Source organism: Vitis riparia, chromosome 14, assembly GCF_004353265.1.
Source record: "Vitis riparia cultivar Riparia Gloire de Montpellier isolate 1030 chromosome 14, EGFV_Vit.rip_1.0, whole genome shotgun sequence".
Taxonomy (NCBI): domain Eukaryota; kingdom Viridiplantae; phylum Streptophyta; class Magnoliopsida; order Vitales; family Vitaceae; genus Vitis; species Vitis riparia.
This window is the reverse complement of record NC_048444.1, coordinates 6172050-6185413: the sequence shown is the minus strand read 5'-3', so window position 1 is coordinate 6185413 and position 13364 is coordinate 6172050. Positions and strand designations below refer to the sequence as shown.

Here is a 13364-nt window from a genome sequence, read left to right as displayed (position 1 = left end):
CTATGAAATAAAAAAATCCATCAACCATTCAACAATAAAAAAAAAAAAAAAAAAAAAAAAAAAAAAAAAACCAATGAATTTCTATCGGTCATGGGAATTGGGATCATAAACTTATGGCTTCAAAACAGACTTAGCACATCCTAGATATCATCTAAGGCATCCATCCAACAAAGCTTTGATATCATTTATTGGATTCGAAGGCTAATGTAGTGGATAACAACGATCATGCATATATCCTTAGATTTAGGGTTTTAAAAATATATTCTAGTTAAGAATTTGCGATATTTTCCAATACATTCAGGAAGCAAATTATACCATCCATACATAGTATTTTAATCTAAGATTTCAATTCTTCCATGTTTTAGTAGTGACATATTATTCAATGGAGCAAACATCCAAAATATGGAAGAAACAAGTGTTTCCACGATTCAACCACATAATCAATTCTATTATACTTAATCCCCATTTCATGACCACATATCACATATTTTTCCGTTAAGGAATTGTAGTTTAGTTATCCAAGGAAAATTAAAATAAGATAATATTAAAACAAAAATTCTCAAGAAAGGATGCATACTTTTCTTCACTTAATTGGTTGCTCAAATAAAAATGAAAGGAAAATAAGATAAATCACCTTGATGATTTGCTTTTGTGTTACGGACAACCCATCCCCGTATCATTTGACTATTGGCCATCTACTATATAGTCAATTCTATTTCACTTAATCCCTATTTCATGATCACATATCACATATCTTTCCCTTAAGGAATTGTAGTTTAGTTATCCAAGGAAAATTAAAATAAGATAAAATTAAAACAAAAATTCTCAAGAAAGGATGCATACTTTTCTTCACTTAATTGGTTGCTCAAATAAAAATGAAAGGAAAATAAGATAAATCACGATGATTTGCTTTTGTGTTATGGACAACCCATCCCCGTATCATTTGACTATTGGCCATCTACTATTGACCACCTATGGATATATGGCATGAAGATGCTCCCATCCACTTATAACTAGATCTAAGTTACTTAAATTATTTTCATCTAATATGAAGGAAGGCCAACGGCTTAATGGCCAGTTTGCCAGGATCATTTTCCATGCTTCGCTCATTGCTGCCAGTCATTCTTTACCATACTTAAGGGGCAAAAGAAGTTTGATTAGAAATTCCATTGTTAAACTTTAATTTTCATTATGGAAAAAAAAAAAAAAAAATAGAAGTACCATACTTTCATTGTATCTTGATGTGAATAGCTTTTATTTGGAGAAATAAATCAAGGTTTATTTTAATTTTAAAAAGTATTAGTGAATCACAAGTAGTACAAGAAAAATTTTCTTCTTTAATTTATCATAAAAATAAGCAAAAAAAAAAAAAAATCAAATATAGTAAATTATTTAAATTTACACATTTCAAAATTTATTTTTATATAAATGAGAACAAATAAATAAATTTGAAAACAACTAAAAAAGTTTATTAAATTAAAATATTTTTTGTTATATTTATTTATTTATTTTATTTACATGTAGCTTTTCAAGATACAAATAAAATCTTATTATTATATTTGATTTCAATAAAGTATTAAGAAATTATTTGATTTATTAAGAAAAACATGAAAGAAATTAATTTTTATATAGAAAAAAATTAAGTGAAATAAATTTATCTATTTAGTACTCATTTTAATATATTTTTTTATTTTAAAAAAATAAAGAATAGTATTGACTTGTATACAAAATATTTTAAAATTTTTGATATCTTAGGAATTGTTTAGTCATGTTTTTGAAACTTTTTGTTTTTAAAAAACTGTTTTTTATTATTTAACTTAAAAATAGTTTTTAAAAACAAGTTTAAAAAAATATGGTCAAACAAATCCATATTTTCGTTTTGTTTTTAAAAAATTAGTGAAAATAATACCTACTTATTCTCTTAAAATTATTTTTCATTTCACTTCATTTTTTAAAATTATTTTCAGAGAACAACAACCAAATAATGTTAAAAAATTTTAAAAATAATTTTATATTTTTTAAAACAAAAAACTAATTTTAAATTATGTAACCAACAGGATATTAATTTATAAGATAATTTTCTAATAAATCTTTTATTTTTGTGGTGAAATTATTATTTTTTAATTTTAAATTTTTTTTCTTTCCTTTCCTTTTTTTTTTCATTTTCTTTCAAAACTTCCAATAAAAGAACAAAAAGGGAATTTGATTGGATTGGGCAGAGTGGAAACTAAGTTTGGAAAATCGGCCCAAGCCCCATTTGAGTGTAAACGGACTGATCGGCCCATAACGAACCCCACCGGGCCACCACTCCGCAGGAAACCCTAGCTTTGCTCAAGTGTCTCTCTCCTAAAACCTTTTCCTTTCACTCTAAACCCTAAACCCTAATCTTTTGTCTGTGTCACCTGTGGATACTGAGAGGGAAAATCGGAGATGGAGATTGACGGAGATGTTGAAGAGACGTCAAGGCGGGTGCAGGTGCGCTTCACCACGAAGCTGCAGTCTCCGTTCAAGACTCCACCGACTTCAATTGCAATCCCTTCTAACCTTACAAGAATGGGTCTCTCGGCCATCGTAAACAATCTCCTCAAATCTGGTATAATTTATATTCATATTTGTTTTCTCTGTTTGGTTGCTGAGAAAACGTGGGAAAACAATAGGAAAGGAAATTTTGGTCTTAGTTCCTCAATTTATTTTGGTTCGGTTTAGTTGAGCTGAGCTAGTATTCAACTGTTGTGGAAAAGAAAGCAATAACAATTCTGGAGGCTAAAACTTTAGGCATTATTTGGCTGGAATTTTGGAATTTCGAAAATTTTCGAACTTCGTTATTGCTTTTGGAAGCAAAATTTGCACCCTTTTTTTTGCTTAGAAGAGCAAGGAAAATGATTTCAATTTGCTTGCTGCGCAGTGCTTCAGTTTCTTTTTATTCTTTTTCTCACAAAGCAAGTGAAGAGAGTTTTTTTTGCCATTATGTTTCGGCAGAGGGAACTGAAGAACAGAAATTCGAAGTCTTACACTATCTGGTTTGGTTCCTAGAAAATTTTATAGTCGGTTTATTCAAACAATTAAAGAAATGTTGTCATGTTTCGATATTTTCATTTCTACATTTTTCCTTCTCTGGCTTCATGGTAATTAAACAAAAGCTAAGCTTTGGTGTTTCTGTCCTGAAAAGGTTGCATTGTACGAATGTGTTTTGCTCTGAGAAGCTTATATATTTGGGGTTTGATGCTTATTAATTTTTTATTGTTTGTTACTGAGATGAGTTTGATTGATGATCATGACCAGGAAACCCTGATTGGAAACCCGAACCTTTTGATTTCCTGATTGATGGGGAGCTGGTTCGGATGTCACTTGAACAGTTTCTTATTGCAAAGGGCATCTCAGCGGTAAGTATATTCTCTTAAATATTTTGCCATTGTTTTATGTTGTTTGCTCCTGTTTGCTCTCTGTTCGGTTCCATCAGCAGAATCTTGTAAGAAAGGGAAGAAATTCCTAGAACAAGGAACTTCTTTAAGCTTTCTCTTTCTTTACCCTCATTCTTTCTAATAAATAAATAGAGCATAATAAACATGAAGATTGACTGAATTAACTGGGTAGCTATATATTAGATATCATGTTTGTACAAAATTTATGTAGTAAAGTGCATAATAATGTATTTGATACCACTAGAGCATTTTGTAAGCCTCATCATTCATGTGCTCTTTTATCTTCTAATTCTAAATTAATCTATGACATATTACAGGAGAAAATATTAGAAATCGAATACATAAAGGCTGTGGCTCCAAGAAAACAGGAAGAGCCTTCTTTGCATGATGACTGGGTCAGTGCAGTGGATGGTTCTAATCCTGGGTAAGCATGTGAATATTTTACAGTATATTGATTATGCTGTTCTAATTTTTATATCTCACTAGGCATGGCACATCAAATAATTGGTTAAAATAAAAAAAATTCTGTAGCATATTGTTCCAATATCACCCCATGTTAATCATATTATTATAACTAACAATTAAATTGCATTCTTTTTTTAAAAAAAAACCATGCTAATTTATATCATCTGGCAGGTTCATTTTGACGGGTTGCTATGATGGTTTAGGAAGGTAAATATTGCGAGAGTTTGTCAGTTTTACCCAATTCTATCTTCTTTATGTTAATGTGTACTTTCTTTATTTCTAGGAACTTGATAATTCAGGCTATACCTATTATTTATGATTCTACTTTCTCTAGGTTATGGAAAGCTGCAGGATCATGCACACATATATTAGAAGGACACAATGATGCAATTACTTCGGTTAAATTTATTGACCCAAAAGGTATAAATCACAGATAGTCATCTTTAAAATGGCTATTTCTTCCTGAAAATGGTCATATCAATTATTTTATAGTTACATGATGCATGATAATAGGTATTATGGTTGACATTTTGATTGATAACATGTTATGGTTGTCGTTTTGATTGATAACGTATTGAAGTTTACATACTGAAAAGAAAATGGATGAATTACTAATTCCCAAGTAGGTAATATGTAAATCTTTCAAAGTTCTGACCATTGAGTTCAGGGAAAAGTTTGTCCTGGTATAATGCACATTGCATTACTATAACTAAATCTGTTCCATAAAAATTTTAACCCATCTGACTAAAGCTGGAATTGGAAGTTTGATAGCCTTCATGCTGGAACAGTTGGGGTTTCTGACTCATAATGTTATTGTCTCTATCCCAATTGGCCTCTAAAAATGATTCCTTTCCATGATTGTTTGAACTAGTTGTATGTGCTGGTGTGTATGTTGATATGCTACCATCATCATTACTTGCCATTGATCTGGCAGTGTGTATTTGCAGGGTTGGAAAGTGTTAACAATTCAGTTGTTGCCACTGCCTCTAAAGATCGGACCCTAAGATTGTGGAAGGTAATTAGAAGAAAAGCTACTCCTTAGTGATGCAACTATGTTTTCCCGCCTAACAAATTCATCCCTTCTCCTTCAAAGTTTGATGCAGGGGAGCGCCATGATCTTCCCCTAAAAATTAGAGCATTTAAAATTTTGCATGGGCATAATGCATCCGTACAAAGTGTTGCAGTACAGCCTACTGGAAATATGGTTCGCTCTATTTCTTGTAAACTTTAGTCATCAATATCAACATGAATGAATTAATATGAAAGTTAAGCTGATTGCATCGTCTTTATCACTACATTTACTTAGGTATGTTCTGGTTCATGGGATTGTACAATCAATTTATGGCGGACGGATGAATTTGATGTAGAAGGTGATCTGGTTTCAGTTAAGAAGAGAAAAGTGAACAATGAGGCTGAGGAATCCCAAGCAGAGGTATTACATCTATCATATTCTCTCAAGGGCCATTTGGATTTGCAAGGAATTGAAATTCTTCCTTTTCGTCTTTCAAGGAAAAAACTGTGTCCTGTGGAAATAACTATCAAGTTATCAAAGAGGTTAAAGTTACTTTTAAAATGAAAAAACTTGAAAAAATAAAAATTGTTTTAAAATGGCGTGAGAACAAAATGGAAAATTTTCAGTGTCATGTGGAAGTGTAACAGTTTTATTTTGTTGTCACATCTGAGAATGGCCTTTATCTGCTACCCTGGCCTATTTGTTACTGGGGAGCCTATCCTCAAGGATGATCTCTACACAACACATCATTCTAGAACCTTCATCTCCCACAGTATGACAAATGAAGTTTGCAAAAATTTCTCATCCCCTCCTTATACAATTCTACACCCCCTTTCCATGCACCCCCTTACCTCCTGCAAGTGCCATCCACCCTTGACCTTTTCCCTGCCACTGCTTTCCTTCAGAAGCTGTCTTTCTCCACTAAGAAACTTTAGAATCATTTCACAAGCAATGCATTATTCAGCATGTTCAGGTTTGGTTTTCTAATGTTTAAACCTCCTTGGCCCTTTTGTTAGTACTCCACTCCCCCCTTCAGCAGGTGCATGTTCTCTTCTGTTTTTGTCTTCTGGCCATCCTGTGAAAAGTCCCTTGTTGCTTTTGTAGTTTGATCCTCACTGATGCTAAATGATAAGTGTAGACTTTAAATACATTGAAAAATGCAGGGAAATGCTTTCTAAGGTGTTGACCTTCCTTCTTTCAAGAGGTATTGCCTTTTCCTACTTGTCTATTGTTCTCAGATCTTTCCACAACTGAGTCACAAGTAGCCTTAGATGCAAAGGGGCACCCAAAGGCAGGCCTAAATGTGGGAAAGACCCAATCCTTCATCCTAGCATTATCTCCAAGCTCTGAACATTCTCCTCCTGATCAACTAGGATAAAACCTGAGTCATTTTGACCTGTTTTAATGTTCTGAGTGATTTGTTTGTGTCATAGGAAATGAGGGCCAATGTTGCTATGCCTCTCTTATACAATTTACCTGTCAAAAAAATAATTGATGCCTATGTTATTCTATTTGAAATTGATCCACATTATGAATACAACATATATTTCATGGTTAGTGAGCTAGGAAAGAATTCCTTTTTTTTCTTTTGGTTAATGAGAACAAAAAGTTCATACGAGTAAGGACAATTAAAAGGCACGTGAAAGATGAGCTATCTTTCAAAGAAACTCATAAAAATAAATAAATAAATAAAGAGTTGTCCTTCAAAGAAAAAGAAAGAAGAGGTATAAAAGAGTTCTCAGATGTTGAACTTTGTGACTTCAATTGCATCTGTATTTCTTTCCTGGCATGCCACAAACGTTATTCTTCACAATTTTCTGTGCCATTAGGGAGAGGCTGTATCTACCATTGTTGGGCATACACAATGTGTATCATCTGTGATTTGGCCTCAACATGAAACAATTTATTCAGCATCATGGGACCATTCTGTCAGAAGATGGGATGTTGAGACGGGCAAAGATTCATGGAACTTGGTAAGTGAGAATGACCTTATTTTGCCTTTCTTTTACTTTGTGTGCATGGTTAAGGCAAATGATGTTTCTTGTAGTTGAAGTTTTCCTTATGAAAATAGATGACACATTTTTTTAAGCCCTTTTTTTTTTCTAGGCTAAACTATCACATTTTATTTTTAAACCGATTTGGATGAATGTGCATCTCATTTTTTGACGTCTTAGTCTCCAACCTTGATTGGGGAGAAAGCAGTTTTAATTCTTGGGATCAGGGATATTACTTTAGTTGGCTTCCCCTCACTGTGAAGTAGAAGAGAAAACTCAAGAAAATGTCATAATATGTCATAATGTGCTATAGATGCCAACATAATCATTCATCCATGGGTCATTATGTCATCCTTTTGTGCTTGCAGCATCTTTGTATTGAATCATTTTACTCCTCTGACTGCTTCATTCAGTTGTCTTCATTGTGTTGTGCATAATAAAAAACTGCCAAGTGATTTTCCATCCATCACAAAATAAAGATGCAGTCATTCTAGATGTTAGCTTGAATGGGTGGGTTTACATTTGGTCATCCAGAGTTTTCAAGTGGGTTGATGATGAATTATCAAATCCAACTTATATGAATGTCATGTGTAGGGGACTGAAGCATAAACCCTCTTGCTAAGCTAGCCTTGAGGCAGGTCGGGCTCAGCTAAACATTTCAGAATCTTAGTATGACAATTAGGTTGTGCTTTGTAAGAGGTGTTTCTTGAATAGCCATAATGTTTAAAGCACCAAAATTCTATACTTGTTAGAAGATTTGTAAAGGTCTTCCTTTGTTTCTCTTATTGGAAGTTGTTTTCTAGAAATAGGCTAGTTTGTCATCAATAGTGAAAGTTCTAGATCTTATTATGAAACTTAGTCCTCCTTTTTATCGCCCAATTTTTACTTTTAATTTTCTCTTAAGAAGATATGAAGTAGAAGAGAAATTCAATCGCACACATAGACAAGCGATGTATGTGGAAAACCATCCAAAAAGTCTGGCAAGGAATTTGTAGATATAATAACCATGGGATCAAGAGACTACAAAGCTCAAATCCACTATATCGAAGGAAAAATGCACAAATTATGTAACGACCCGCACCCAACCATGTAGATATTGTCCGCTTTTGGCCCAAGGGGGCCCTCACGGCTTTAAAACGCATCTACTTGGTTAAGAGGAGTCTTCACATATATAGCGTTAGGAACATTCTCTCATATCCGACGTGGGACATCACAAACACCCCCCCATGCAGACACAACGTCCTCGTTGTGTCCCATGGGATTGCGGGGCCAGACAGACAAAGCCAAACAAACCCCCATACCGGGGTCGGGGATCGGCTCTGATACTATTTGTAACGACCCGCACCCAACCATGTAGATATTGTCTGCTTTGGGCCCAAGGGGGCCTTCACGGCTTTAAAACGCGTCTACTTGGTTAAGAGGAGTCTCTACATATATAGCGCCAGGAACATTCCCCCTATTGATATGGGACATCACAAATTACCTAACAGAAGCGAACCCTAAGACTTACATCCTAGACTTATACCAGTCCTCACGTCCTCACGTCCTCAATGCAGCACTACACGTGCTCACTAGTGGACGCCTCAAAAGCCTTGAGGGAATGTGGAACTCTATTACAAACCTAAGAGGAAATTAGGAACCATTTTGAGAGTTTGAGGGTTTGGGCAAGCTAATAATTCTTTTTGTAATATATATAGGAATGCAACTCTTGTGGATTAGAATCCTAATTTTCCAAAAAATCGATTTTGAAAAATGGAAAGAATTAAAATATCGCATTATTATTATTTTGGGAAGAATGCTCAAGTACTGAGTGCTTGAGCATTCCTTTTTACTTCTTGAGCACTCTCCAAAAGCGCTTGAGTGCTCCAAGAGCTTGAGCGCTCGATCAACTATTACTTTTTAAAACACATAACTTGAAGCTCAATATTTTTTTTTGATAGGCATAACTTGAAGCTCAATATAAAAACACTGAAGTTTATGTTATGTCCCTTGGTCTAAACTATCAGCCTTTATGGACCTTTCTATGCTATTCCTGGTTGACCCTACAATGACCTTGAGTCAATGGAGTGTAAGTCACACTAAATCTAAAAATTCCTAAGGTAGGATGAAAGGAACAAAATTGTCAACTTAAACTAACTACTTTATGCACCAACTAATAGCTTTGAGTACACATCTCTTGCAAGCAGTAGTGATAGTTTGTTTTCCTTGTATTCCTTTCTATTTTAACAAAATGCTTTGAAGTTTCTCTGGGAGTTTGGATGATAATGTCCTCCACTATGCGCAGTTTTGTGGGAAGGCCCTCAACTGCCTTGATGTTGGGGGAGAAAGTTCTGCTCTCATTGCTGCTGGTGGCTCTGACGCCACTCTTAGGATATGGGATCCTCGCAAACCAGGTTTTTAAACTTAGCAAAACTTGTATAGTGGAATTCTCTCTCTCTCTCTCTCTCTCATTTATTTACATAAAAGTTTTGGATCTTGTAGGAACTTTGACTCCTGTCTTTCAGTTCTCATCACACACTTCTTGGATTTCGGCTTGCAAGTGGCACAATAAATCATGGTTTCATTTGATTTCTGCATCCTATGATGGGAAAGTTATGTTGTGGGATCTCAGAACTGCGGTATTGTATTTTCTGGACTTCTACTATATATGTTGTGGCCCATGTTACCATATAAGATTGCAACTAAAATATACTTTGCTGTTTCAGTGGCCTCTGGCTGTCATTGATTCACACAACAACAAGGTAAGCCATTTTTCCTTTTGTGTTTATTGTTGTCCTCGCAGAAATAAACTCAGATTTCATTGGATGTGATGGCCTTTGTTACATTATTCAGGTATTATGTGCTGACTGGTGGAAAGGTGATTCTGTGGTCAGTGGTGGGGCAGACTCAAAGCTTTGTATTTCTTCCGAAATCCCTGTGCAGTAAGGTAAGTTTGTAATGCATCATTGGTATTTGGGTATGGAATTCATTTACTTCTGTATTCCCACCTCCCCCCCACCCAAGTGTGATTTAATGCTGTTCTCTCTCATTCTCAACTTTTGTGCTTCTAGTTTTCCAGTTCAATTTAATCTAAGACTAAAGTTGTGAAAAATAGATAAAGCCAGTGAATTAAATATTACTATTTTGGAACAGAACAAGCATATGGAGGTCTGAGACTTTTGCTTACTACCCTTGTGTTTGCTGCCCTCCTCCATTGCCGGAGATCATTGCAACCCTCCCTTGTTTTTCATTGATTGCATTCCATCCCAAATTTTGCATCCTTAGGCTCATGAGTGACAGTAGGCATCATATCCACCAATCCTGGGCCATTCTATCTGTTCAATTTTGTAGAGAAGCTATTTTTCAGTATGATTATTTTTTGAGGGCTAAAAGAATTCATTTGCATTTTCCAGTAGTCTTTCAAATTAGTGCAGATTTTTGTGGTCGTTTCACCAATCAAAACTAATAGATGATACTGAATTCCCTTTTCCTCCCCTTTCAATACCTCATTTCCACTCATTTTAATGGTTGATCTTTTTAACCAGTGACAGAAATAACCTCTGGAGACGATTGATGATATTGCTGGGAGCTTCTGTTGCCTTGGTTTTGGCAGCCTATTCCACCAGAAAACCAAACCACTGAAAGAATTCATGTTCTTTAGAGCGATGAAAGCAAGAGGATGATTGATAGGGGGATCCAGGCATGAGCCAGTTTTGTTCTAGGCACTCCATTCATTGAGCAGTTAAAAACATGAGTGATATGTTAGGAGGATTATTTTATTGTATTTGTTGATCTGCAGTTATAACACATTTAGATCACTTAGATCTGAGTATTCGTATCCTGAAAGTGAAATATTTTCTAATCTTGTGTGAGCTCTAAGCAATAAAATATTTATTATAAAGATTAAATTTTAAAAAAAAAAAAATCAGAAATGCTGTTTGATCATTGTCAATGAAGGAAACAATCAAAGGGTAAAATTGGAGGGCGATGGTCGAGGGATCAAGTGGGAAGCATAGGTGGACCACCAAAAGAGAGACCGCAGGTGAAAATTTCCTAACTTTTTTTATTCAAGGCTTTCCCATCCTTTTCCTTCCTTTATGTTTCCAGAGATCTATGAAAAGAAAACTTGCTTTATGGGTAAACTCACGTGGGCCACCCGTGACCGTGGGAGGCTCCGCTTCTCTAATTACTAAATTACCCTCCAACCCTCTCCTCTTTTTTATTTTATTTTATTCCAAATAATAACAACACATCGATTTCATTTATTAACTATTTATTATATTTTTAATTAATGGAATAATAGTTACAATGGTGTCTTTTGTTTTTTTTCTTTCTTTGCTGGTAAGGAAAATACTATTTTTGGTTTGTAAAGTTAGGTATTTGTCAGAATTTATTAAAATAAAAATCATGCTATTATTTTAAAAATATTTTAAATAGGTTTACTAGGAATTTCAAAATAAAAATTAATATGCTATTATTTTAAAATCATATATTATTTTTAAAATATTTTACAAAGATTTACTAGTAATGTCAAAATAAAAGATTGTGAACAATAAGATTCAAAATATTTGTTTTATTTTTTCAAACTTTTTTCACCACCTAGGAATAAATTTTTATTAAAACTATGGAACCTTTTTTTGTTAAAAAAAAAAAAATCTCATAAAATATTTTTTACTAGTCCTTTTAAAAAATTGAATGAGAATTTTTTTTCTTGTTTTTTATTTTATTTTTTAAAAAATAGATTATTGAAATATGTATTTATAGGTTGTCTTGTTAAATTAACTTTTCTATAAAATTATTTTTATAAAATATTAAACACATACTTTTTATAAAATTTTTAAATATTTTTTATTTTCCTCTCATTATGTTTTAATCTCGAAATCTATTTTTCAAAAATAAATTTAAAATATATCAAATAGTTTAAATTTATAATTAGGTCATTAAACAGGATTATTAAAAAATGGGTCCATTCTAATTAAATTAATGTTATATTGATTGACAAAAAAACTATATATTTATTTAATAAGTTATTTAGATCAACATGAATTTGACCACCACAAAAAAATATATCAGATTTAAATTGTATTGACAAATTATATTAAATTTTACAACCCCTAATTATATATCAACAATAAAATAAGCTAAATCTTATAAAATATGAAAATATATAAATATTTATTTTATTTAATATCATTATTAAGTTTGGACGTACTTCAAAAATAACCCTATTTTACAGGGAATTGGAAATTTGAGAAGTGAGGAGGGGCAACATGGTCTTGAGAAACGAAAGAAAATTTAGTCAAGAGACTTTGAGAAAAGTGTTTTCTACAAAGGGCATGGGATAATGGAAACCGTTAATACTCCTCTGTTTTATCGCCACTACATCAACTCCTGCTCCCAAGCTCTTCTGTATCATCTCAATTCGTTTCCTTCTTTCTCTATCCAAATGCCTTGATTTCAGCTTTTCAATCAGGTCAGTTCATTTTTTTTTTCTTTTTCTTCTTCTTTTTTCCTTCCCATTTTCAATCATTTTGATCATTTGTTTTTTTTTTTTTTTTTCCTGTACTTGATTGTTGGCATTCCCCCCCCAATCTGATGATTTTTTTCCTTGGGGGTTCTAGTTTCAGTACCTTCTCGTTCTGGGTTTGATCTCTTTTATGTTTTTTTTTTTCCTTTTTCTTTTCATGGCAATTCTTGACAGTATTTTTTTTTCCCTTTATGTCTGTTTCCATTTTTTTTTTTGTTGACGATTACTGTCTCTTTCCATATTTCCATGTTGCAAGTTCTGAAGTGGGTAATGATGGTTGGTTTGTTTGATTTTTGTTGTGCATTATTATTCTCATAATGTATGTATACTGTTATGTGTGTACTTATTGCTTGATTTAATTGCTTCTAGGTTTTTTAGTTGAGTAGTTCAAGCTAGAAAATTTGTGATCTGTGTTCATTGAATGAGAAAATATTGAGAATATCCCATATCTGGACATGGAGACACGACAATATAGTTGGGTCTTTGTGAAAATTTCCGTATTGAATGGATACATTTTTATTTTGGGTGTTTTTGTGTGAATTTGGAGGACCTTGGTGAGTACAAAAGTGAAGAAAGCTATAGCTTTAAGATAAGCTCTGTACCAAAATGGCATAGGTATAATTCACTTGTTAGGAGGAAGTCTTGCACTTATGCTACAAGAAAAGTCCAGTGAAATAGAGCTAATTATTTTTGTTGTTGGAATTGATTCCTGGGTGTTGATCATTTTCATTTTCTCTATTTTCAACATGTAAGGATTGATTTTTCAATATTAAGACAGTGATATTTTGGTTTTGATGATAGGAAGACATGGGTGCCATTTTATTGCCTGATGCAGCATTAGGATTTCTTCCACGCCATTCTGTTGTTTCCTCCGGCAAGCATCACAGCCATGTCTCAAACTCATGTCTCAAGTCACATCCTATAATCTATAGAAATACTGGTAGTAGGAAAAGGTCAGTAAGACA

The 13364-nt window shown here is 33.4% G+C and overlaps 2 protein-coding genes across 5 annotated transcripts in view; both read left to right on the top strand.

Annotated features, from left to right (window-relative positions):
- Window positions 1–2319: 2319 nt before the first annotated feature.
- LOC117931199 (ribosome biogenesis protein WDR12 homolog) lies at window positions 2320–10734 on the top strand. Of its 2 annotated transcripts, none has more exons than XM_034852114.1 (14): window positions 2320–2593; window positions 3283–3383; window positions 3740–3846; window positions 4059–4094; window positions 4222–4307; window positions 4835–4902; window positions 4981–5091; window positions 5194–5319; window positions 6729–6872; window positions 9178–9286; window positions 9375–9511; window positions 9599–9634; window positions 9726–9819; window positions 10424–10734. In XM_034852114.1, the coding sequence occupies exons 1-13, from the start codon at window positions 2431–2433 to the stop codon at window positions 9816–9818; spliced, it is 1317 nt and encodes a 438-aa protein (XP_034708005.1). In that variant the 5' UTR covers window positions 2320–2430; the 3' UTR covers window position 9819; window positions 10424–10734. The 2 variants fall into 2 exon arrangements, with proteins under 2 accessions (XP_034708005.1, XP_034708004.1); XM_034852113.1 differs by having other exon boundaries at window positions 2321–2593; window positions 10418–10734.
- A 1460-nt stretch (window positions 10735–12194) lies between these two features.
- The window catches only part of LOC117929569, a 48335-nt gene continuing 47165 nt past the window's right edge, over window positions 12195–13364 (top strand). Inside the window, exons 1-2 of one of the 3 annotated variants that reach the window (XM_034849885.1) lie at window positions 12195–12345; window positions 13201–13352. In XM_034849885.1, the coding sequence (XP_034705776.1) occupies window positions 13207–13352 (146 nt within the window). In that variant the 5' untranslated portion in view covers window positions 12195–12345; window positions 13201–13206. The remainder of the gene's footprint in view (window positions 12346–13200; window positions 13353–13364) is intronic. The other 2 variants (XM_034849884.1, XM_034849883.1) reach the window with 2 other exon arrangements.

Bases quoted from the DNA above. Each gene is read 5' to 3' on its own strand.
- LOC117931199 (XM_034852114.1), top strand. From the start codon at position 2,431: ATGGAGATTGACGGAGATGTTGAAGAGACGTCAAGGCGGGTGCAGGTG. The intron at 5,092-5,193 runs GTTCGCTCTATT...ACATTTACTTAG, and splicing joins TACAGCCTACTGGAAATATG to GTATGTTCTGGTTCATGGGA. The intron at 9,287-9,374 runs GTTTTTAAACTT...TGGATCTTGTAG, and splicing joins ATGGGATCCTCGCAAACCAG to GAACTTTGACTCCTGTCTTT.